The following is a 24,845-nucleotide window of genomic DNA, read 5'->3' as shown; positions in this document are numbered from 1 at the left end:
TGGTGTCTGTAGCTATAATGCAAATGAGGAGGAGCGAGGCGGGTCAAGGAGGAGGGTGGGGGTGTGGCCCTGAGCAGCTTGCAGCCACGGTACCATTCGCTCTGTTTACAGTGGATGTATCGCAATGGCGAGGCGCACACAGCCTTTAGCCGTGTTCTGTAAATATTCTAGAACACACGGGAGTCCTGGAGCTCTATATCAAAATATTATCATATAGCCTACATAGATATCTATATCATATAATATTATAACGGCCAAAAGATGTGTGAGCCGATATTATGAATCTCAAACGACCGCGTTGGGTTCTCCGTCGTTCCTGGTTCTTCAACGTCCTCATCAATGTGAAGTAGACTGAACCACGACAAGGAGGAGAAAGGGATCGTTGCCGGGCAGCGCTTAGGCACCCCCGCCTCCGGCGGTGGTCCCTCAGCGGGTCTCAAGCTGGAGACATTCGCCGCTAACAATCCCTTTCTCCTCATGGGTTGAGCGCATGCGTAGAACTGGGTGCCGCGTTGCGTGTATGTATGCAAATCCAAATTCTCTACCTCAATCCGCACAGCTGAGAACACTTCGGCTGTGTAAGAACCAATTTAGAGGTGTTTATTAATAAGGTGGAGATCTTTTCTTACTTTGGACTTCCGAAGTCTGTAAAACACATATTAGAAAAAAATAAAATAAAAATAGAGCACCAAAATAGAAAAAAAATAGAAAAATAGTCACCATGAGTGTGAAGACCGATTGCGAGTAGCAGTATAAAAGTCAGTCAGTGCGATTGCAATTAGATAGGTATAGCTCTTGGAGAAAATTACGCTTGTGCCGCTGCGTTAACCATTTTAGGGCTGATGCGATGATGGGCGTGGGCCGGTACATTATAGCATTTTGGGCCATCGGCCCACCGGGGATGTCCCCGGCATTCCCGATGGCCAGTCCGCCCCTGCGCTGGACCCTACTGCAGACGTCGCCTCAGACCGGAGCTTGGAGCAATTTAGCAGCGCATGGATCAAATACTTTACCTCCAGTGAATGATTTGATGAGGCCTTTGGGGGCAAGGGTCACACTGAATTTCTATGTTTTTCTTTAAAGTAGTTCCCCACCCCCAGCAGCTTAGATAGTCTAGTGTACACTGTACAGAACAGCTAGCCTCTCCTAGCAGTTGACTACCACTGAAATCATTTGAGGAATGAAATACAATGTGTCACTGAACAACATAGTTCAGACCTAAAACCTGAATGTCAACTTATTCTGAAAACCCCGCTGTTTAATAATGTCTCAATGGTATCCACCGCGAAATATAGAATAATAATAAGATAATAATAATAATAATAGCAAATATAAGCATGAATGATTCGAGTATTTAATTCAAGTCCAAATGTGATATTTGGTTTGAGCTATTTCCGATTATTTGTGGCTCTTGATAGCTCCAAGTCTGACTGGACTCTTGGACTGGATTCTGATCCACAATGATTCAGGGATCGGTAGCCCCGCCCCCCCCCCCCCCCCCGGAAAACTGTAAATGAATTGACACCGCCTCACCGCCAATGTTCGTCTCTTTTGATACAGAATGCCGTGGACGGCTCAGCCTAGCGTGTCGTTAACTTGTGCTTTAAGCCGCGTGAAGGAACGCAGTGAGCCGAAAGACAGATTCTCCCCCATGCGTAACCAAAAGTGCCACTCAATCATGGCACAGTGGGGACGTGGGGTCACGTGCGCAGCGGGTGAACCAGCATGGGTGGCCAGGGGGCGGAGGGCACGGGAGCGCAGTTCACGGGGGATTGGGTCTGTTGGATACACACACCAGAGGCAGAGAGCCATGGTCAAACAGCTTGTAGGGCAGGGAGCCCTTGGACGCCCACACGTCAGCCTTGGGGTCGTAGATCTCGAAGCAGTCCGAGTCCTCGATGACGTCCTGGCTGTTGAGGAAGCGGCCGCCCGTCACGTACAGCTTGTTGTTGATCACCGTGGCGCTGTGGTGCATCCGGCGCTCCTTCAGGTTTTCACACTTGACAAACTTGTTGGCTTTAGTGTCGTAGGCGATCATCCGTCTGGTGTACCCTGGGAAGAGAAAGCAGATGAGGTGGAAGATGTTTTGTTTGTCTCCGGTTGTGTCGTGTTTCTTGTTGATTGTCAAATGATTAACAATTTTAAAGGAAACTTTTTGAGAAAGCTCACCTCCAACGATGTAGATCTTGTCCTCGATGACAGCCGCTGGGGCACAGACATTCTTCACCGTCCGTGTTTCCAGACTGGACCACAGGTTACGAGATATGTGATACACCTGTTGACACAGCACACGCATTGGAGAGTAACCAAACGCCATGATGGACCAACAGGCAAAGGAACATCTCTCGCGCAATACAGGTTACTGCAATGGCTGTTTGTGATTGGCTTAAATTTGTACCTTGCGGTGACATCACCTGCACTAATATTAGCAAGTGAAAAAACTGCCAACGCGTATGCTGTGCTGGCGCTGCTGTTCCCTTGGTATGACAGAGTTGTTTGGTTAGTGTCAGTTACTCCTATTTATTATATGGATCATCATGTGGATGTTCTGTTTTTTTAATCTATTTATAAAACGTGACATCTATCTAGGGTGATCTCCATTTAAGGCTGACAGCAATGTAGAAGTGGAACAGCAGATAGCATCACCAAGCACCCTAGTGGTGTACCTGAATCAGGATCACACAGGACTCTAGTGGTGTACCTGAATTAGGATCACACAACACTAGTGGTGTACCTGAATCAGGATCACACAACACTCTAGTGGTGTACCTGAATCAGGATCACACAACACTCTAGTGGTGTACCTGAATCAGGATCACACAACACTCTAGTGGTGTACCTGAATCAGGATCACACAACACTCTAGTGGTGTACCTGAATCAGCCGCACTGGGTTCTGCATGGCATCCTCGCCTCCAAAGACAAAGATCTTCTGATCGCTGGCGGCCACGGCTGGATGGAGCACAGCTGTCGGCATGGGAGCCATGGCCTCCCACTGGTTGAACATACTGTTGTATCTCTCCAATGAGTCGCAAATCTGCTTGTCTACGCCGATGCCTCCTAGGACGAAAATAAAGTGGAGGTAGGACACGCCTTGGTGGGCGTAGCGCGGCTGCAACATGGGCTCGGCGGTCCGCCACTGGTTGGTCTTGAGGGAGAGTGTGTAAACCGTGGCACTCACTGAGCTGTCTCCGGATGCCATGCACAGGCTCAGCCCGCCCACCACGTACAGGATGCTGTGGATACACACGTAGGCGGCTTTGTAGAGGCGCAGGGGCAGCTTGGCCAGCCACTGCCAGCGCTGGGTCCTCTCGTCGTAGAGGAGGGCCTCGCGCGATGTCTGCTCGTTGTTTTTGCGGCCCCCCACCACCACCAGCGTCTCCCGGCAGGTGTAGCGCCGCGGCGTGGTCCATAGCGGCTTCAGCTCGCGGCTGCACCTGGTACTGACGGAGAGCATGAGGCGCCGCACCGACTCGATGATCTCGGTGCAGAGGGTGGATGACTGGACCAACGGGTCGTTGGCGATGAACTGGAACAGGTAGGTGGGGTGGATATAGCGCAGGCGCACCTTCTTGAAGAGGTCATGGATGGCCCCGCGCCGGGAGAAGGGGTCGTGGTGGATCCACGCCAGCAGGGTCTCGAACACCTGCTCCTCCTCGGCACACAGGCGGTCGTCCTCCAGGTAGCACATGAGCTCGGGCAGGGACAGCTCGCAGAAGTCCTCAGTGGCAGCCACGTCAGAGAAGCAGCGCACGGCCATCTCCTTGGCCCGGTCCCTCAGGCTCTCGCAGTGGAGGATGTCCGACAGGCGGATCATGCTCAGGCAGTTGTCAGGGCTGAGCTGCCTCTGGAGGAACAGTGAGCAGGCTTCCACAAGGCGGCCGTAGTGCAACATGGACGCGGCCTGCATCAGGGGAAGCACAATGTCCATGGTGATGGTGATGCAGCCCGTGTAGACGTAGTCCACGATGCCCGCCAAGACATCGGGGGAGATGCCCTTGAGGTCCACACGGCTCTGGCTGCTCTCCAGGAAGTTGCTGCAGAACATGGCCCTGAAGTAAGGGCTGCTGGAGACCAGGATGCTGCGATGGCATGGGATCTCCCAGTGCTCGGTGCAGAGCAGCACGTCGGTCAGGATGCGCTCCTGGCGGAGGAGGTTGAGCTGGGCCAGGAGGTAGGAGGACAGCTCAAAGTCTTTGAAGGGAAACACGTCACACCATGTTTGGGCCATTCTTTCTACGTAGAGAAAACAAAACACTATGGGAGAGAATAATATATTGGCATGAGGGTTTTCCTCTGCATTTCCCTGTTTGACAGGTGGACTTAACAGGATTTTATGTTGTTGTATTATATATAACGACAGTATCGTTAGTAATGTATCACCAACAGCGAATCTGTTTGTCCATCCATACGTCAAGACAGATTAAAATCCTTCACACTTAAATTTACATTCAGGGCATTTAGCAGACACTTTTATCCAAAGCGACTTCCAATAAGTACATTTGTCAGAAGAAGAATAAATATATCGCTGTCGGTGGCGCAGAAAGGATGTTCATAGAACCAAGTGGCAAGCCCTAACAATCGCTATTTCAACCCATTCCCCGTATACAACAGAGATTGCTAGGATAATATGCTAAACAACTAAGTACAATAACTAAGTAAGACATACAAGTGTGCGTGCATGTGTGTCAAAGTGCGTACATTACGTGCCAGGAAGAACAACATACAATAAGCAGGCGGGGAGGACGGGGAGGCTATGCACATTTATGTTATAATGGCATGAATCTGAAATGAATAGTATAGGCTTCCCTCTACAGGATGAAATAGGATTAATATGTTAATCTTATAGCCCAACATAGTCCAACTATTACTAGTCCGACCAGCTGCCCTAGATGTGATCATAACTGACGCACTGTTTTCTATTTTTGAATTCTTCTCCAAAATGATCCCCCTGATGCATCCTAACAGCATTAGTCTGCATTCCCTTTATCAAACCTTTCATCGCCTCTTCTTATCTGACTTTTGTCACCATCCAGCTGTTTTCTGCTCTGAATCCCCCTCCGCACTAACTTGTCCGTCTCTCTCTCTGTGATTTGTCTGGCGGTTCGTGTGTGTGGGCCAGGGGGGACATTTTAACAAGCCCAAGTCATTTAATCGCCCCCGAGACGGCTACTGGTTTGATTCACTGACATGCGGGTCCCTGCCGGTCCACTCAGTCATATATATATAGATCTGTAATCGTTATTCTGTGTTCTCAACTGCCAAATGCTGAGAGGTGACAACACACTAATGGTGCTCTGGTTTTAATCCACAATTTAGGAGTAAGGGTGGGAAAACAAAGCTTTATATAAGTGTGTATAAGTGGTGTATATATTATATAAGTGCAGCGGAATTTTAACATATGAATACATTTTCTAATTGTTTCATACTGCATCAGACTTTTGGAGAAAACAAGAAAATAAATGAATGTATTACTATGCCAGTACACTTTAAAATATTCCATATTTTTCCATTGGCCATATAAGTTGTTTTCATTTTTAGGAAATAAATATTAAAGGATTCTGAAGAAATACCTTGCAATTGATTTCCATTAGATAAGAAGTGTCTTTGTACTTGACAGTATGAACAACAACAAGTATATATAATCTGAGAATTCTTACCTTCTATCTCCCAAGTATAGCTTATCAATAATAATATCCACGGTTAAAAAGAAAAGTTAATGAGGAGAGCCAAAAACGAGTTCAATTGGAGACTTGAAGTGTGTGGTTAGATCAGAGAACAGAAAGCCTCTGCAGGAGATAGAGCGAGGGGTAGGGAGCCCGAGAGACAGCGAGGGGTAGGGAGCCCGAGAGAGAGCGAGAGTAGAGCGAGTGGAACGCGACCCAGAGCCACACTGAGGCTTACCAGTAAGAGTCTGGAGGCCATGAGGCCACTGTGTACATTCCGGCCGCTAAGAATAGCAGCATCCTGGGGCACAGCCACATCGGCCTCTCATGTGACACACGGGCTGGTTGGTACTGCTGGGCTAGCTTCAGGGGTATATTAACAATCACAAGAGAATGGGGGATGGGGGGGGGGAGCAAATGACTATATCTCTTGACTCAAATGTATCCCAAACATTGATGCTGTTAACCCCTCCTGGCACCAGGTGTGGGCAGCATAGGGAGGTCAATATAGGGTGTTGAGGATGGGCGTGATCAGGGGGAACAGCTTACCGCTCAAGACTTCCCATTGGTCAAGATATATTTCATCATCATTGGTAGTTTTTTGGTACTGTGCTGTTTATATATAAGCTTATATTTCATTAGAATGGACAGTTTGAACTATAGCTTGATAGTTTGATCATATACTTTGGGAACTTTAGTCTAAGGAGTTTAAATAGAGTCTCTTGTCAGTTGTTTCTTAGCCCATTCAGTGATGGATGCAGAGTTTGTAAAGGACGTTGACGTCGTAGCCCAACTAAATATTGGTCCTCTTCTTCTTTGGTTCCTTCTTGTTTCCACATACTATAAAGACACTTCAATCTCTTTCCATTTAAAATCTCCCACCATCTCTGTCATCTTTGCCGTCTCCTGCTGGTTTCTCCTTAGGGGGCCACCGTGAGGTGAGTTACGGCCGTGTTTGTTTAGCCACCGGGAGAGTGGGAGCTACGTGCGGATGGATTGAATGACACGACTTCATTGGAGTCCGCTGTCACACACTGTGGCATCCCGCCCCGTAAGCCTCGGCCCGGACCAGCCCGAGGGTTGGTCCTGGACGGCGTGTACCGCCGTCACCCACCAGACGGCGACCGAGAGCAGCCCTTTCGCCTCCCCAATCAGCGTGATTGGGGGACACCTGGCCGAAAGCCAAGGAGACTCTTTAAAAGGAGCAGGTGGACTGACAGCACGGCACGCACGGGAGAGCTAGGAAGAAGGAAGCGCTCGGGTCCACGAGCAGCTAGAGGCCCACGGAGGCCCTAGAGACTGTGTCTCCTTCGTTGGATTTAAGTTGTGTATAATAAATGCCTTGAATGGCTTTAACCTTGGATAAACGCGTCGTTTGTACCGGTAACCCGGCTCATTCAAGGAGCGGGTTGCCACATATGGTGGAGAATGCAGGCACCATGAAGATCCCACTACGACCCCCCGGTACAGACGCCGCCGCCGCCACAAGGGACGCTGCCGCAGCCGCAAGGGACGCTGCCGCAGCCGCAAGGGACGTCGCCGCCGCTGCCAGAGACGTCGTCGCCGCCGCAAGAGATGCTGCCACCGCCGCAAGGGATGGCGACCTGCTGGGCACAGACGACGTCCCGGAGCCCGACCATACCAGCAAGGGTTATGAACCAGGACGCGCAGGCCATATTGGACACTGGCAGCGTGGTCACCCTCCTCCGCCCCGACTTGGCGGGAGGGAGGGAGGGGAAGCCCATGGAGGTGGCCTGCGTGCACGGGGACATACGAACCTACGAGTCCCGCCATGTGGTTATCCGGACACCACGCGGGGTGTTCACGGCTCGGGTAGGGGTTGTTCCCCACCTCCCGGTACCGCTCCTCATCGGGACGGACTGCCCGATTTTCCGTCGGCTTTGGGACCCGGCACTAGAGTCCCGGGGCAGGAGAGATGCGGCCGCTGCCGCGGCAGGAGTTGCAGCCGCCGCCGGCGCAACGGGAGACGAAGCGGCGGGAGACGAAGCGGCGGGAGACGACGCTGCCGGAGACGACGCTGCCGGAGACGAAGCTACCGGAGACGAAGCTACCGGAGACGACGCTGCCGAGGCCTTGTCCCGAAGGGATTCCTGCCTGGGCGGGGGCCCTGTCTACCCGGGGCTTGGACAAAGGGTGGAGGAGTGTGGCATCCCGCCCCGTAAGCCTCGGCCCGGACCAGCCCGAGGGTTGGTCCTGGACGGCGTGTACCGCCGTCACCCACCAGACGGCGACCGAGAGCAGCCCTTTCGCCTCCCCAATCAGCGTGATTGGGGGACACCTGGCCGAAAGCCAGGGAGACTCTTTAAAAGGAGCAGGTGGACTGACGGCACGGCACGCACGGGAGAGCTAGGAAGAAGGAAGCGCTCGGGTCCACGAGCAGCTAGAGGACCACGGAGGCCCTAGAGACCATGTCTCCTTTATTAATACTATTAAAATTAAACTACTATTTATTAATACTTTTGTGACGTCGGAAAGCTCTCGTGAACGACACCTCATGACGCGATTATGATTCTACTTCCGTTCGGCAACTGGGGCCAGATTTTGATAACAGAGTTGCCCAGTTGGTGACACATGGTTTACTAGTGATGCACTTGAATATGGCGGAACATGAAAGTTTTACTCAATATAAAAGAATCAACCATTACATCACATATATTGATTGACGTTGTAACCGTCTGATGGCATCGACTTTGCTCAGTTTTAAACGTTGTGTACTGGTAAACCAGCTCTAGATAAGGGCAAGTGTAGCCTTCCATACACTGGCAATACAATGTGCTTCTCATAAATAAAAGCAAAAGGATAGTACCTAGGTGATAGGCTAGAAGGAAATAAAGGCGTTCGAACTTGAAACTGATCTGACTAAGTTCTGTTTAGTTCTGACTGTTTTTTGTCTGAAAGAAAAAACCTGCTGTGAAAAACTTTTAGATTCCCAACGCAGTGCGAATGAACGGTCGCTGTCGGGAACACGCGTAAGCGTCAGCATCATCACTGGTGAGCCGTCTCGTTATCACCAGGACCAAGAACGCACCTTATAACAGCACTGAGACTTTTAACTACACATGTATCGCTTCGCTTTACAGGTGTTGTAAGTAAGTGATAATAACTTGTAGAACGTCGCCGGTCATTATCGGGAAAATAAGCCCCTTCAGGGCGAAGCAAGACACCTCCGATTCGCATCAGGGCTTATTTTCCCGATAATGACCAGCGACGTTCTATACATTATCCCACTTATTACACAGCTACTTGCCAAAACGAAAAGACACACAGTGTGTATTTTTACAATTCATTTGTAACCAGCATTCGCAGTGTTGATCAGCAGAGAAATAGTCTGCCAAAGACGTTGACGTCGCTCAGCAACCGAGTACGCCGGGGTTGATAAGTTACCGGACTACTTGCAGAGTGGTACGAAAGACGTCAAAAAAACAACTTTCCTTGAATTATCAAAAATAATTTACCTCCGGAAGTTGCGAAGGCCCATGCAAGTGAACGGAGCATTCCAGAGCATTGAGAAGAGCAGTGTAATAATGCTTAACTAGAAAATGCATTTCCTACAGAAAATGCGGTGAGTGCTGTTATTGTGCAAAGTGAAGTTGAAAATATTTTTTAATAAAGCCACATAGATTAAGACATAAATAAACGTTTAATGGCTTAAATCAAGTGAAGGGATTTCAACAAAGGTTCAAAAGTCTAAATGGAGTAAACAATGTAAACATGCACACCATTTAAGAAAAAGTAAATGGTTAGAAACAAATTAAATGACCGCTGATGAAAAGCGCAAAGCATTGGTAAAAATGCAGAAATGTAAAATGAATTGATCTGAAGAATCTGAAACATGAAATGTTTTGCCCTGCGCTGTGTGTGTGTGTGTGTGTGTGTGTGTGTGTGTGTGTGTGTGTGTGTGTGTGTGTGTGTGTGTGTGTGTGTGTGTGTGTGTGTGTGTGTGTGTTTAATAGAATAGCTAGCCGGTGTGATTAAAAGTAGCTCAATAGAGTGGGGAAAAACCGCCCAATCAGGCAACACTGCCTGATCGTCCTCCAAAAGCAGCCCAATCTGGCGGGAAAACCGCCCAATCTGGCAACACTGCTGAACGTCATCCCCTCCGGCGTCAACTTAAATCAATGAGACCAACTGAAAACGAAAGTTTAAATCAAATCGAAATTCCGTTTAGAATATAATATAATATAATATAATCTTTATTTGTCATTGGGTTAAATACAGTGTATTTACACAACGAAATTAAGGTGCAGATCTTGTTCAGTGCTTTTTTGTTTTTATTAAAAAGAATAATAACAATAACCCCAATAACCCCTCCCCCTGCATTCCACTTAAGGCACATTTAAGTGTCCGACACCCTCCCCTCCCTCCCAGACAACAACCCTCCCGCCCACATATGTCTAAATAGCAGCAGGTCCAGGAAGGTAAGCATAATGAGGAATGTCCAGAGATAGTGGTGATCGTTCATGTGGTTATTTATATATTGCACAGGGGTTATTGTTTGTTTAGTGTACGTATGGCCCAGGGGAAGAAGCTGTTGGTTAGTCTGGTGGTGCATGATTTCATTGACCTGTATCGCCTGCCAGAGGGAAGCAGATCGAACAGGTGGTGAGCAGGGTGCGCAGCGTCTTTTAGAATGGATCTGGTCCTGTTTCGGCAGCGGGAGCTGGCCAGCTCTTTCAGGGAGAGCAGTGGGCAGCCTGTGATCTTCTGAGCTGTGCCTATGACCCTCTGAAGGGCCGTCCTGTCTGCCGCCGAACTCCCAGCATACCATGCTGTGATGCAGTAAGTGAGCACACTTTCAATGGTTGACCGGTAGAAGAACACCAGCAGCTTTTGTTCAAGATGTTTTTTTCTGAGAATTCTCATAGTCGCTGCTGGGCCTTCTTTTTTATTGCTGTTGTGTTTGTGGACCAAGAAAGCTCCTGAGAGATGTATGTTCCCAGGAACTTGCAGGACGGAGCCCTCTCCACGCAATCCCCGTTGATGTGCAGGGGGGAATGGGCTGTGCTGTGTCGTCTGAAGTCTATGATGATTTCCTTAGTTTTTGATGTGTTTATTTGGAGGTTATTTGCTGAACCCCATGCTGACAGCTGCTGGACCTCATCTCTATATGCCGTCTTGTCGCCCCCAGAGATGAGTCAGACCACAGTGGTGTCGTCAGCAAATTTTATAATGAGGTTAGAGGGGTGGGAGGGGGAGCAGTCAGATGTGTATAGAGTATACAGAAGTGGGCTCAGCACGCAGCCTTGGGGGGAGCCAGTGCTGAGTGTGAGGGGGGAGGGGAGATGGGGGCCGAGTCTCTCTTGTTGTGGTCTGTTGGAAAGAAAGTCCTTTATCCAAGCGCAGGTGGAGGCAGGGAGGTGTAGGCCGCGTAGTTTATTATCAGGATGTCCGGGATTATTGTATTGAAGGCTGAGCTGTAATCTATGAAGAGCAGTCTTGCATAGGTGCCTGGGTGTTCGAGGTGGCTCAGTGTAGAGTGGAGGGTGATGGCGATGGCGTCCTCAGTAGAGCGGTTAGCCCTATAAGCAAACTGGTGGGGATCAAATGATGCTGGGAGGCAGGCCTTGATGTGCTGGGCAACCAGCCTCTCCAGGCATTTCATCACCACTGACGTGAGTGCAATGGGCCTGAAGTCATTTCCGCTTTTGCCAGCTGACGTTTTTGGGACTGGGAGAGATGTTGATCTTGGTGAGAATCCCTGTGAGTTGGTCTGCACAAGCTCTGAGGACTTTCCCCAGTACGCCGTCGGGTCCAGCCGCCTTCCTCGGGTTCACTTGCCTCAGTGTCCTTCTAACCTGATGTTCCTGGAGGGTCAGCTGGTTGGTGAAGGCTGGGGGGGCGTTGGTTGTCTATCCGCCTAAAACCGGGCAAAGAAACTGTTTAATTCCTCTGCCCTTGTAGCATCAGAGTTGGTAGTTGTGATGTTGTGGCCCTTGTAGTTAGAGAAGTGCTGTATTCCCTGCCACACCTGACGTGGGTTTTTGTCCATGATGTAGCCCTCTATTTTCCTTTTATATGCTAATTTAGCAGCCCTTATGCCCCTCTTTAGGTTCGCTCTAGGTTAGGTATTATTGAAGATACAAGTGTGTAGTTTTGTTAAATGGTTTGAACGAAGATAAACTGTGATTTAGTAACTTCTTAAACAGTTGAAGTAGCAGAGGACGGCTCTGCCCATTGACTTTTTTAAATATTTTAAAAGTAGAATATCTTAAAAAGTATTAAATATTTAAAAAGTCTGAAAAGAAGTGCGCAATTCCAAGCTATAGTGAATATTTAAAAACGTGAATGGAGTCTCTCGGCAAAAGATTTAGGAAGGAGATAGGTCCCAAAGTTTGTAGAAAGAAAGAAAGAAAGAAAGAAAGAAAGAAAGAAAGAAAGAAAGAAAGAAAGAAAGAAAGAAAGAAAGAAAGAAAGAAAGAAAGAAAGAAAGAAAGAAAGAAAGAAAGAAAGAAAGAAAGAAAAAGACTTATGAAGAACAATAGTTGAACACTGCATGCAGCACTCATAATAATAATTAGAACACCTGTAAAGCATAAAATGACCGCTGTCAAGGAAAGTGGATTTTTTTTGCCGTCTTTCGTATCACTACGCAATTAGTCCGGTAATTTATCAACGTCTTTGGCTGTCTATTTCTCTGCTGATCAACACTACGAATGCTGGTAACAAATAAATAGTAAAAAGGCACACCGTGTGAAGTTATCTTTTCGTTTCGGCAAGTAGCCGTGTAATAAGCGGCATAATGAACGTCACCGGTCATTATCGAAAATAAGCCCCTTCAGGGCGAAGCAAGACACCTCCGCTTCGCATCGATGTCCGGTCATTTGCCGGTTCGCCCTGTCGGGGCTTATTTTCCCGATAATGACGGGCCTTCTATCGATTATCATGATATCACATTCGGGGGGAGTGCTGTTGTACTGAATAGCACGGCTGTGATTCGGTTGTAGGTAGGCCTACGAGGCCGTAGGCCGAGTGCCGAAGATAATCACACCGTGCTGATATTCAGTATAACAGCAGCACAACCCGTGATATTGTGTGATATTGCTTTTATACAACCGTTCTAAAAGCACCATTAATTAGTTAACAGTAATAAGCAACAACAGATTATGATTTGTTTATTTAATGATTTATATGGCTCCGCCAACACAAATAGATCTGTAACTGGACTGGGACTGAACTGTTGCCAAGCAACACATAAACACACTAGCTTAATAACATTTACACATTTGCACTATACATGTATCACTCCGCTTTACAGGTGTTTTAATAACCGTTAATGATATTAACAGTGTTTTTCGTTGTGAACCATCATGAAAAACATGAACCATCTTGAAAAACAGCCACATCCTTTGTTTAAAAATGAAGGCATTCAAAATTGACTACTGGTCCTCCACATTTTTTAGATGAATATGCCCGTCCTTGGAAACAAAAAGGTTGAGAACCCCTGAACTAATCCATTATAGAGCTACTAATTATCTGCACTTCATTGACATCACGTCAGTCACGCACTGGGCGGAAGTGACGAATAAGGCCAACAGCATGATGCTCGTGACGCTCGACAATACAACACGGAAGTTGGCATTATTGAAGAAGAGCATAACCCTCAGACGCGGTGTTTTTATTTGTATAAACCCAATTTGTCTTCCACTGTCAATTATCGGGGGGTACAGGGGGTACGGTCTCTGTGGACCCACCCAGCAGCCCGTGTGTCCGGACATCTGAAGACAACAGCGTTTAGCCCACTAGGAGCTATGAACACGGACGTTGAGTTCCACATCAGGCAGAACGACCCGTGGAGCAAGATACCAGCAAACGTCAAGCAGGTACTATCTTGTCCCTTATATGTATATATGATATATTAACCTGTCAGGGAAGGACACCGTGCTGTGCGATCGAACCAGCTGTCAGTTTCGAGACAACATGCACAAGAAGGATGCACGCATTGAACCGAATAAATCAACATTATTTATTTTATTCTAGGGAGCAAAGCCATGTCTTTATTATAGGGAGCATGTCTTTATTATAGGGAGAATGTCTTTATTATAGGGACCATGCGTTTTAATATAGGGACCATGTCTTTAATATAGGGAGTTTGTCTATAATATAGGAACCATGTCTTTAATATAGGGAGCATGTCTTTATTATAGGGAGCAGAGCCATGTTTTATTATAGGGACCATGTCTTTATTATAGGGACCATGTCTTTAATATAGGGACCATGTCTTTATTAAAGGGAGCGTAGCCATGTTTATTAAAGGGAGCATGTCTTTATTAAAGGGAGCAGGTCAATGTCTTTAGACTCGAGTCGTCACATGATCACCGGTTCACAGTTCTTCATTAGCATCAGACTTTTCTCCACAATGTCGATATATATCAATGCATTCTGTAGCCGCTACCGTGATGCTGTTAATGACATGGATTGTAGCTCCAATGCGTTTTATTTATTGAAGCTTGAGATGTTCAATGTGAGACTGAATTGAGCGGATTTGAATTCCGCTCATATTCCATCGGATACATCACATCTCCGATTACCGATGACCTGCTGAAATGTGCATTCCTTCCTTTTCTTTCTGCAGAGTTTGGGAAACTCTCAGCGGGAGTATGAGAAACATGTCCTGCTGTACAGTATCCGCAACCAGCTGCGATTCCGCAATAACCTAGGTGAGCACATGTACTCCTTTTATATGCAGCGACGCACTGTCACTGTTGTATGTATGTATGTATGTATGTATGTATGTATGTATGTATGTATGTATGTATGTAAGTATAAAATGGGTCTTGATGGGCCACCATGAAAGATTACATATTGTACCTATAATATAATCCACACCCGTTATACCCTAAATTATATCAATCCTATTATTCCCGACACCAGAAAGGTTGTAGCGAAATGAATCCACCTATATTTAGCTTGTCTCTTTATATAAGTTTTTATGAGATGAAATGATCTTCAGCAAGGTTTCAGTACCCCTTTTTATACACGCAAATACCAACTACCAACAATAAAGAGGTGTGTGTGTGTGTGTGTGTGTGTGTGTGTGTGTGTGTGTGTGTGTGTGTGTGTGTGTGTGTGTGTGTGTGTGTGTGTGTGTGTGTGTGTGTGTGTGTGTGTGTGTGTGTGTGTGTGTGTGTGTGTGTAGTGCGTCACGTGAGGAAGGATGAGCGTAAATACTATGAGGAGCTGCTGAAGTACAGCCGGGACCACCTGATGCTGTACCCCTACCACCTGTCTGACATCATGGTGAAGGGCCTGCGCGTCACCCCCTTCTCCTACTACATAGGGATCATGGAGGTAAGGACGTACTCGCAATAGAATAACTATGCAGACAAAATGCTCTGGGTTCAAACCCTAGTGTATGGCGGGCTCCTTAAGGCCTAACCCCCACCAGCTCATAAATTACATGCATCAGAGAAAATAAACAGTGACTTTGGATACGTTAAATTTCCTAAATATATAAATGCATAGAGTAAACTTTGACAGATGCTTTCTTCCAAAGCAACTTTAAGTTATTGAAATGATATGCACCGACAGAGAAACCCACCAGGCTTTGGTTCCAGTCTGTTGAGTGGCGTAGCCCTGTTTTTCCCCTGGACCTCTCTCATTGAAACGCCAACTGCAGAAACTCTAGTTGTTAGTTTATTTCAGCCAGGCCCTTGGGGGGCTAAAGCAGCACAACCTAAACTTTGTGTTTCTTACTGGTTAGAGGAGATTGAGACTGGTTTTGGTTATATTTTAAAATCCTAGTCTTTCGGTCTCATCTAAATCTTCTTCAGAGATAACCATTCTCAGAACCATTCCGAAATGGAGAATACAATAATGGATTCAAAGCATACTATTAATACACAACAAATACTATCCCAAGTTAATGCAATAATGCCCTTGCAGAGGTGTGTGTTCAAATAAATCCCTTAATTATGGAAACTTGCACTACTGGGAAAGAATTAAGCAACATACATCAACTAACATAACATAATAACTAGGCCATGAAACAATAATTCATTCCACTGCATTTTGAACATGCTTAAAAACAAATTGAAATCTCAGATAGATTTTCTATTCTATGATCAAAAGGCTAAACTTATTCTAGTCAATTTATGAACAAACCACCCCTTTAAATGGTATTAGTTAATCAATCCCTCACCTGACATAACCATTTTTTAGCCATTCTAGATGCAAGGAATTGGACTAAAGAACTGAAGTGAATCAAAACATCGGTTACATCCTCTCTACTTAGGCATGACTGTTCACACATGTATGCCGTCATGCTCACCTGATATTAAATGTCTTGTTGTGGACTCTGGTTGGCAAGAATACCCCTCAGGTGATTTGATCTTAGTTGGGCACTAGGTGTCACTCAGACTCTGAATAAATCTCTGCTACAGCTGGCCGTGATTGAAATACACTGACACCATGGTGAATGTGAGCTCTTTGCACTGTTTATCGGTCTTTGTTGATGAGCCGATAAGCATGACGCCAACAGGCTCTTATTTAATGTGAACTCTGACCTGTTCATCCGTTCTCATCCTTTTTCACGTTGAACTGCATTGTACTATAAGGAATTGATTGACCAATATTAAAAATATAAGGAAATTATATTCCTGCCATAGCAATTGTATTATGAGTAGCTAAGACAGGAACATTGATTTATACTGTGATGCACGCATTTTTCTCTTGTTCTATTACAGTTCTCTCTCTGAAGATTTACAAACTCGTAGTATTTCAGTTGAGCTTATTCATGCCAACACTACCGATGTAAACCGCTTACACTGCCCAGGGCCACAGCATTTTTTTCTAAATCCGTTTAATTTAACGAACTAAAGTGTGGAACATGAAGGAGTGCAGCAGCCTTATCTTAATCCTGATATTAATCAGAGAAAGGAGACGCACATAAGGGATTGAGATGAAGAAATTGGTTTAATTCTCCCCTTTCCCTCCAGGACATCATGAACAGCGAGAAGAGCTACGACTCACTGCCCAACTTCACTGCTGCTGACTGTGAGTTTCCCCCCCATCTCCTTCACTTCAGAACTTTTCTCATACTCTTTCCTGTCAGCCTGAAACGTCTACTGGGCTTTCATCTCTTTAGCGCAGTCCGCATCTCACTCAAATAAGAAATAGAATCTGGCACGTGATGCGGTATCGACGCTGGGAACGCTGACCTTGAACAGTTTGACCCTGCCGGGCTTTCATCTGGTGACTCAAAGCAGCGTTTGAGTAACGTTTGCGATGCTTGGAGTGCGTTTATCTACAGAGAGGTTTGGAGAGCTCTGGAGTCCACACAGGGTTTCACCCGGCTACGCCAGGAGGATACTGTTATTTCATTTTTCCATCGAGAATGAGTCAACATGAACAAATGCTACTTTTCTGTATCTTTCCTTAAGGTCAAGATACAAACCCTGCTAATATCTTCCTGAGATCATTTATGATTTTGTTGTGAACAGCTTCAGAATGTTCTATAAAACGGTACTGTACACGGAGACCATACACAACTGAGCTTGTTATTTGTCCAGTGTTGTAACTCGTATTGTAAAAACAACATAACATTTCTCTGAAAAGATTGAAATCATATTGGAGAGAGAGAGAGAGAGAGAGAGAGAGAGAGAGAGAGAGAGAGAGAGAGAGAGAGAGAGAGAGAGAGAGAGAGAGAGAGAGAGAGAGAGAGAGAGAGAGAGAGAGAGAGAGAGAGAGAGAGAGAGAGAGAGAGAGAGAGAGAGAGAGAGAGAGAGAGAGAGAGAGAGAGAGAGAGAGAGAAATCCCTACAGCCCTCTTATTGTTCTGTTAGTAGTAAGTGTTGGTGTGCCACTGGAGAGATGGAATGATGCACTCTCCTGGCCACTGGGTGCCTTCTCCAATCAAAATAACTTACCAATATGAGGCTGTCAATTTGTCCTGAGGGTCTGTAATTTAAAAATGCCAAAGACACTTTCCTGCTAGCAGGGCTGCAGCATGGATTGGCTGTAGTGTTTTGAGCATGTGTACACACAGTAATCATTGAGAGTGACCATGGGGCATTTATTTGACTCAACCAAACCATCCCCAGGTCTGAGGCTGCTGGGCATCGGGAGAAACCAGTACATCGACCTGATGAACCAGTGCAGATCTTCTAAGGTAAGAAACGTTCTGTTTCCTGCTATTCATCCACTCATATTTTTATCGTGTTCACATTGGTAATCATGACTCGTAAGATGAGTCTCGCAGAACTACAATTCATAGCTACGAAACACTCGTGATACAATATATACAAATATAGTTTTATAAGTTATGATATTCAAAAAATGTGATACAATATATAAAAATATAGTAACACAATTTATGATAATCAAAAAATGTAATAAATGTATGAAATATAGTAACACAATTTATGATATTCATGAACTGTAAAACCATGTGTAAAAATATATATTAACACTTTATGATAATCAGAAAAAGTAATACAATTTATAAAAATATAGTTGCACAATTTATGATATTCACGAAATGTAATACAATGTATAAAAATATAGTAGCAAAATTTATGATATACCCGAAATGAAAATCCAATTTATAAAAATATATTAACACAATTTATGATATTCATAAAGTGCTGTTGAATTCCACTGCCAACCGGGTGGTGTTTTTCTCTTCCCTCCGTGTTTGAACCTCAGCTCACCCACTTTTCCTCCCCCCTCCCCTACCCTTTTATCTCTCTCTATCTCTCATTGCTCGCCAGAAATTCTTCCGCAGGAAATCAGCCCGGGACCTGCTGCCCGCCAAGCCGGTGGAGATCTCGGTGGAGCCGTGGTGGGTGGCCCAGACCGGCTTCATCACCGAGGACGACATCAGGGTAGGAGGAAGGCCTTATTGTTCCAACATTTGGGATCCTTTTATTGAGATTCCCAATATTCACGTCTCCCAAACCTATAGAGATCTTTAAGTGATTGTAGGATGTCAACCTTGGAAGGTGACTTTGTTTTTTGCGACGATATCAAACCTCTAAATACTATCACAGTTTTATCCAAATCACCTTGGAACAAAGGTCTAATCCATGAGGGGAGCGGACATTTGGGGTTCAGCGTGGTCGGCTTTCCCTGGGCCCCTAACACCCTCTACAATAATTTTTCATTGGGGGCCACATAAGAAATTCTGAATGCCTTTGCGGGTCGAGGACATTCTGTCAAGTCTTAACTATAGCATAACATTAGATTGGATTAAAGAAAATATATGATTGTAACTCTTATTAAGCATTTTTAATTAAAAGTCATTACAAATTTATATGAATAAAATAATTAAATGTATGTGCACAACAGAATTGAAGGGACATATAATGCCCGACCACATCCTGCTCTACACCATCCTGCCCCAACACCTCAACACCTTTTTTATTGTAGTGATGTATTCTAACATTCATTCAGGAGCTGTTTTAATATCTCAGTTCCCGTTGTTGCATCAATTACATGTCTAATGCAACATAGAAAAATCTATTTGCTATAAACGAATGTCCCTGCAAACTACATTTTCCACTGTGGGGAAAAAATCACTCTAGCAATATGGAATTTTTGGGCAATCTTCAAATTCATGGGCTCTGATTAAAATGACCTTTGCTGCCACTTCAAGGCAACTGGGGCCCGCTTGGGGTGCTTATTCTCTCTCGCTCTCTCTCTCACGGTCCTCCTTTGCTGTCTGATTGCAGATCTGCTCCCCGGCCGAAAAGAAGGCCATTGATAAGATGATAGATACAGGTCCCCAGCTGCTCGGATCAATGGAGTATAATGTGGTCCTTAGTGAGTACCTCTCTCTTTTCTTTAACCATCCACTGTTCTGATCTAGTAGCAACAAGCGGTGAATCTGCAGCCAGCTGAGCAACAACCCTCCTCATCCAACCATTCTGCTGGGCTGGCCTGTATTTGAATGGTGCCAGTAGTATTTACGTTTTGTGAAAAAGCGACTTAATCACACCAAGGTTGTTTTAGGTGACTCTAGCCTGTGAATAAATTAGTTAAACAAAACACAATCGGGAATCATCAGCTTTGGTCAAAGTCCCTGCTTGCCTATTAAGTAGGGGTGTGACGATACACTCAGCTCATGAGACGAGACGAGACACGATATTCGGTTCACGAGAACGAGACGAGACGAGATTTTAAGAAAACGACAATGACAAAATATGTGACTGGACCAACAGACTTTTATTTAACCGAGTTGCACATGCATTTTAAAATGTTTTATTATAACTCTTAACATTCATGAAATTGAAACTAAAACTAAAATGTATAAGTAAAATAAATTAAATTAAATAATTCTCTTTTTTTTCCCAAGTGCAAACAATATTATGTGCAAAACCAAATCAAAGTTCTACTCCATCAATACAGAGTGCAAATAGTGCAAACACAGTCCGACCAAGTATGTCACTGACAACTTGGTATTGTCCGTGTCTTATCAGTCACTCTACTGCCATTCATCATTTCCGCCAGGTACCCAAAATGCTGCCAAACAAATCATTTAAAAGTGGCGTAAGGTAGGTAAGGTATGGGAAATACCCTCCAACGCATAAAAAATTATCATAATCCCCCTTTTCCACCAACTGCAATCCACTACACTATTTTAAAAAGTGAAAATCCATTTCATTTGAATCTGCTGAATGCATTGGATCCTTTAGTGAAAGGACGGAGTAGGCCGATTTTCACATTAAGCTTCTCCGACACTTTTGTTGACAGCGTTGGGTGAACTAGAACCAGCCTACAAGCTTGGGCTGGGAGATTTTCCATACAAATAAAATCTCTGCTTTTTCCTAACCAAACCCAATTATCAATTTTAATATATTTTTTCTATAAATGACAAATATATATACATATACTGTATCTTAAGTTTGGATTTAATTTGAAGACAAGCAATGATTAACAAAAGCAAAATAAATGACACACATCTCCCACTCTGCTGCGTGCCTCAGTTTAAGATATTGGGATAAATGTGTTGTGCTGCTGCTTTTGGTTGCCACAGACTTTAAGCAAACTCTACACACACTTTGTTCAGCGCATGCTGAAATGTTGATATTTAGCTTTTTTTTTTAAATAGTTCATTTAAAAAAAAAAAATTTGAAGACATATAATGGTGTTTTCCCAAAAAGTAAACATAGTATATGAGTTCCAGTCTCTGGTACTTCCACAATAAGTAAAGATTCGTAGTGGAGGTTGTCTCGGCCATGGTTGAGAAGAATTGGGGGGAAAGGAACTTTGGCTTTGACTCTCTGAAGTCCAGATTGAACCGCGAAATGGGGGAGAAAGGGATAGTTCTCCCGAGCTGTGGCTGGACTGCCACCGAACATCCCCTGCCGGAGCTATCGGACTGCCGCCAGAGCTTTGGCAGCAGTCCGGCATCACCGGCGGGGGGAGCTCGGTGGCAGCTCCGCCGGATGCCCTGCCAGGCAGGCAGTCACATGGCAAACTTACAAATTAGACATCTATTTTTGTATGGCATTTCCCTTCTTCTGAAATGCTCGAACATCTCCTCCCAGCGCTTGTCCGCTGGTCCACAAAATCGTATCTATTCTCTGATTGGACGGGGGTGGGGAAGTGGGAAGTATATTCAAATGTGCCTCCTTCCTACATAGGAGGGGGCACCCAAACTGACTCGCTCGTTTGGTACTGAAGGTGGGGTACCTTCAGAAATGCATATCTCACTGAAAAAATCATGTACAGACTACAGACTTATTTAAAAGTTTGAATGCGTGTGGGAGCACCAGAAATCCAAAACAATACCCCAAATCTCAGGAAAAGAGTTGTTTTCATAATATGTCCCCTTTAATAATCGATTTTCTTTTGAAAAAATCGTCCGAAACCATAAATTCGAATTACAATTAAAAATTGATTAATCTCGCAGCTCACTACAAGCGGCCTACTTCCGTCAGCGCTGAAAAGAATGATCTGGAAAACCCATCAGGATCGGCGCTCTTAACCGGAGTGCAGCTGGACTGTAGTGACACCTCTAGGTTGGAGAACGAGACCCTATGATGTTGGACACGGACACAGGAGCATATTCATACAAACAGCACTTTAAATAAGATTGAATTGGTGGTAAATGAGGTCTCCCCCACCAACGACGTCCCCGTGTTTCCACCTGTTCTAGCGCCCTTCAGAAGGGGTTGTCCAGAGACATTGGATCGGTTTTTAGTTTGGATTGTAAATCTCTTGTTCAATATTCTAATCTATTATCTTTGTCTTCACCTAGGTCTATACAACCGTGGCTTCATCTATCTAGATGTCCCTATATCTGAGGACAGCTGCATCTCAGGTGTGTGTTTGTGTGTGTACTGTGTACAGATTCATGCATGTGTGTGTTCTTGTTGCATTTAAGTAATAACTTGCTTCTGTAGCACCAGTTATCTTCCTGATTAGCCTTTAAGCACTATCTAATTCACAATCATGGGAAATGGGTGTCTCATCGATCCGGCCTAAGCTGCAGACCGGAGACCACAACAAACGCTCACTTAGTGTAACGTCTCTGTCCCCCTCAGTGCCCCCGCTCGAGGGCTTCGTGATGAACCGAGTCCAGGGCGATTACTTCGAAACGCTCCTTTATAAAATCTTTGTTTCAATTGACGAGCAGACCAACGTGTCAGAGGTAGGCTCTTATCTATTGCTGTGGTCGCCCATCTCGCCCCGTTAACTGTTGTTGGTCTGACCATCGACCGCTGGTTTGTGTGCGTATCGATCATGTGAACTGCTTCTTTCTTGGTTCCATAAATAGGTTTTAATTGGTTTCTTTTTTGGTGTCCCTCCCTTCTGTCGTTCTGTACTCCTCTCTCACCCTGATTCTCAGCTGGCCAACGTACTGGAGATTGACCAGGGCTTGGTTAAGGTGGGTAAACACTCTTCACTGACCTCTGAGAGAGTGATGAGGAAGAGAAAGGTTGTATTGTAGCATTTAGCTTATGTCTCATCTGTACGATAATGCCCTGTTTTAACGGGTGTTCCATGGTTCCATGTCTGGTGGGACATAGTGAAAAGCGCACAAGTGTAAAATGTAATTGAACAATAATAAACCTGAATGGATCTGACAAATTGAATCTTACATTAACCAATGGGCGTTTACTATGGAAGCATATATGTAGCAAAATTCAAATGGCAATGCAATTTGCAATATTGACAATTCATTATGCAATTTAATAATGTAATTTGTAAATACGTTATGCAAAGTGTATTTTAATATGCAAAGTGACAATGAAATCCTCAATAAAATTTGCAAAAGTTATAACAATAAATACTATAACATTTTGTCAAATTTTTGGAGTTCCATTATTCAAATTGATAAGCTATAGCTTCCTCGTGATTTCATTGCACTTCGCTACGCTCCGTGTATTGCAAAATTCAAATGACATTTCAATCCGCAAAACACTTTGCGGATTGAAATGTCATTTGAATTTTGTTGCCAATAGCGTCAGCCAATCGCGTCTGGGCGGGACCTACGTCACTTCCTCGTCAAACCATGGCTGATCATCCACGACCGAGTACTTGGCACTTCATTTTCCATGGCTAGCATTGTGCCAGGTTTGACTGGGTTGACGTGTATAGTAATGACGTGAACATGGCGGAAAAGACGGCCGCGGAGCTGATGCGGGAGGCCGCTGCAGCTCTAGGGGAGCAGCGGGATGCAGGGTACGAAAGAGCGACCAACATCCCTGCACCGGATCGTACCGGATAAGGGTGCGCAAACCGGTGTTTCAGTTCAACTAGTGACCGTGTTAACTGGTGACCATCAGCCGATTGCGTCGCTTGTTGTCGTGGCTACTGCAGCTGTTGGAAGAAGACTCGTAGCTGTCTTTGCTTTGATTTGTTTTCAATAACATGTCAGAAACATCCCCATATCATTCGTATTTGGAGGAAATGTTTAGCCAAAATAAATGGAAAATGTGTTTTTTTATAATATATACGGGATTCGAACTCATTCCATTTACTGGGGGTCTTTCAAGCTGAGATTCCATTCCATCGTGCCGTTGAGCCACAAGACTTGATCAGATGCAGTACTAAAAAGTACTACTAGACTTCCTAAGAGCAGGAGGCAGCCAGATCAACTTCTGACCCGACTGTCCATGTTATTATAGACCATGGTATTTGTCTCGTTTCCATTAAGAAGAGGCCATTACACCAGTTATTCAACACCTAATGTGTTTCCCTCCACTGCCTACAACCCAAACAAAAATTATGTTATTCGATCTTTCACTATCATTTCTGTCGCCTGATGTGTAGTCTCTTGCTCTGGATCGTCTCTAAGCAAAGCAGCGAGCTCGAGAATCAATGTGAGACCAGGCAGGCAGTATCACTCGAGACAACGTTTATTCAGATCAACAAAGCATACCTACAGATCGTCCAAGGGAGATAAGGCCCCTGACTAATTATTTCAGTAAAGTAGCCTATACGGGCAGAAAAGTGGCACACGCGGTTTGCGCACCCTTCACCGGTGCGATCCGGTGCAGGCATGTTGGTCGCTGTTTCGGACCCTGCATCCCGCTGCTTATCTAGAGCTGCAGCGGCCCCCCGCAGCAGCTCCGCCGCCGTCTTTTCACCTTATTATTTTTGCAAAACTTTCGTCGCGCTCCGTGTGTTGCAAAATTCAAATTACATTTCATTCCGCAAAAGGTTTTGCTAAATCTTTTGCAAAGCGTTTTGCATAATCTTTTACAAAACGTTTTGCAAAATCTTTTGCAGAGGGTTTTGTGGATTGAAATGTCATTTGAATTTTGCCACACACGGAGCTTGGCGAAGTGCAATGCAATAACGGGGACGCTAGCTTTTCAATTTCAATAAAGGAACTAAAAAAAATGGACAAAGTGTTATTCTATTTTTATTGTTATAATTTTTGCAAATTTTATTGTGGATTCACTTTGCATATTAAAATACACTTTGAATAACGTATTTACAAATTATATTATTAAATTGCATAATGTAATTTCTTATTGAATTGCAAATTGCATTCCCATTTGAATTGCAAATTGCATTGCCATTTGAATTTTGCTACATATATGCTTCCATAGTTTATAGTTTTTTTTTCTCCTACTTGTGTAATATCATCCTGGTCATCGGTGCTCCAAATAGATAAGATATTAAATTGACAAATTGATGCAAACAACTGTGTAAAATATCACACTCCTGTCTTGTTTGAAAGAAATCAAATGGAAATGGATGCCCTTGAG

General features: G+C 44.9%; 2 protein-coding genes across 5 annotated transcripts in view; one reads left to right on the top strand and one right to left on the bottom strand.

Moving 5' to 3' along the window:
* Positions 1-1,340: 1,340 nt before the first annotated feature.
* On the bottom strand, positions 1,341-6,114 carry klhl38a (kelch-like family member 38a). 3 transcript variants are annotated; one of them, XM_060043619.1, is made up of 4 exons: positions 5,660-6,114; positions 2,875-4,256; positions 2,170-2,275; positions 1,341-2,052 (listed from the first exon to the last, which is right to left on the bottom strand). In XM_060043619.1, the coding sequence occupies exons 2-4, from the start codon at positions 4,228-4,230 to the stop codon at positions 1,763-1,765; spliced, it is 1,752 nt and encodes a 583-aa protein (XP_059899602.1). In that variant the 5' UTR covers positions 4,231-4,256; positions 5,660-6,114; the 3' UTR covers positions 1,341-1,762. The 3 variants fall into 3 exon arrangements, with proteins under 3 accessions (XP_059899602.1, XP_059899601.1, XP_059899603.1); XM_060043618.1 differs by having other exon boundaries at positions 2,875-4,235; positions 5,660-6,113; XM_060043620.1 differs by having other exon boundaries at positions 2,875-4,193; positions 5,660-6,113.
* A 7,105-nt stretch (positions 6,115-13,219) lies between these two features.
* Positions 13,220-24,845, top strand: part of fam91a1 (family with sequence similarity 91 member A1) — a 36,636-nt gene continuing 25,010 nt past the window's right edge. For both annotated transcript variants that reach the window (XM_060042939.1, XM_060042938.1), the window contains exons 1-10: positions 13,220-13,506; positions 14,259-14,343; positions 14,823-14,974; positions 16,621-16,678; positions 17,724-17,791; positions 18,393-18,506; positions 19,353-19,443; positions 21,884-21,946; positions 22,170-22,276; positions 22,475-22,513. In XM_060042939.1, the coding sequence (XP_059898922.1) occupies positions 13,435-13,506; positions 14,259-14,343; positions 14,823-14,974; positions 16,621-16,678; positions 17,724-17,791; positions 18,393-18,506; positions 19,353-19,443; positions 21,884-21,946; positions 22,170-22,276; positions 22,475-22,513 (849 nt within the window). In that variant the 5' untranslated portion in view covers positions 13,220-13,434. The remainder of the gene's footprint in view (positions 13,507-14,258; positions 14,344-14,822; positions 14,975-16,620; positions 16,679-17,723; positions 17,792-18,392; positions 18,507-19,352; positions 19,444-21,883; positions 21,947-22,169; positions 22,277-22,474; positions 22,514-24,845) is intronic.

Source organism: Gadus macrocephalus, chromosome 22 (assembly GCF_031168955.1).
Source record: "Gadus macrocephalus chromosome 22, ASM3116895v1".
In the NCBI taxonomy this organism is placed as follows: domain Eukaryota; kingdom Metazoa; phylum Chordata; class Actinopteri; order Gadiformes; family Gadidae; genus Gadus; species Gadus macrocephalus.
Note: the sequence above shows the minus strand (reverse complement) of the source record. Positions and strands in the feature narration are given on the sequence as shown.

Coding starts and splice junctions, on each gene's coding strand:
- klhl38a (XM_060043619.1), bottom strand. CDS start 4,230: ATGGCCCAAACATGGTGTGACGTGTTTCCCTTCAAAGACTTTGAGCTG. Junction 2,276..2,874: donor ACCCAGTGCGGCTGATTCAG/GTACACCACTAG, acceptor CTGTGTCAACAG/GTGTATCACATATCTCGTAA. Junction 2,053..2,169: donor CAAGATCTACATCGTTGGAG/GTGAGCTTTCTC, acceptor TTCTCTTCCCAG/GGTACACCAGACGGATGATC.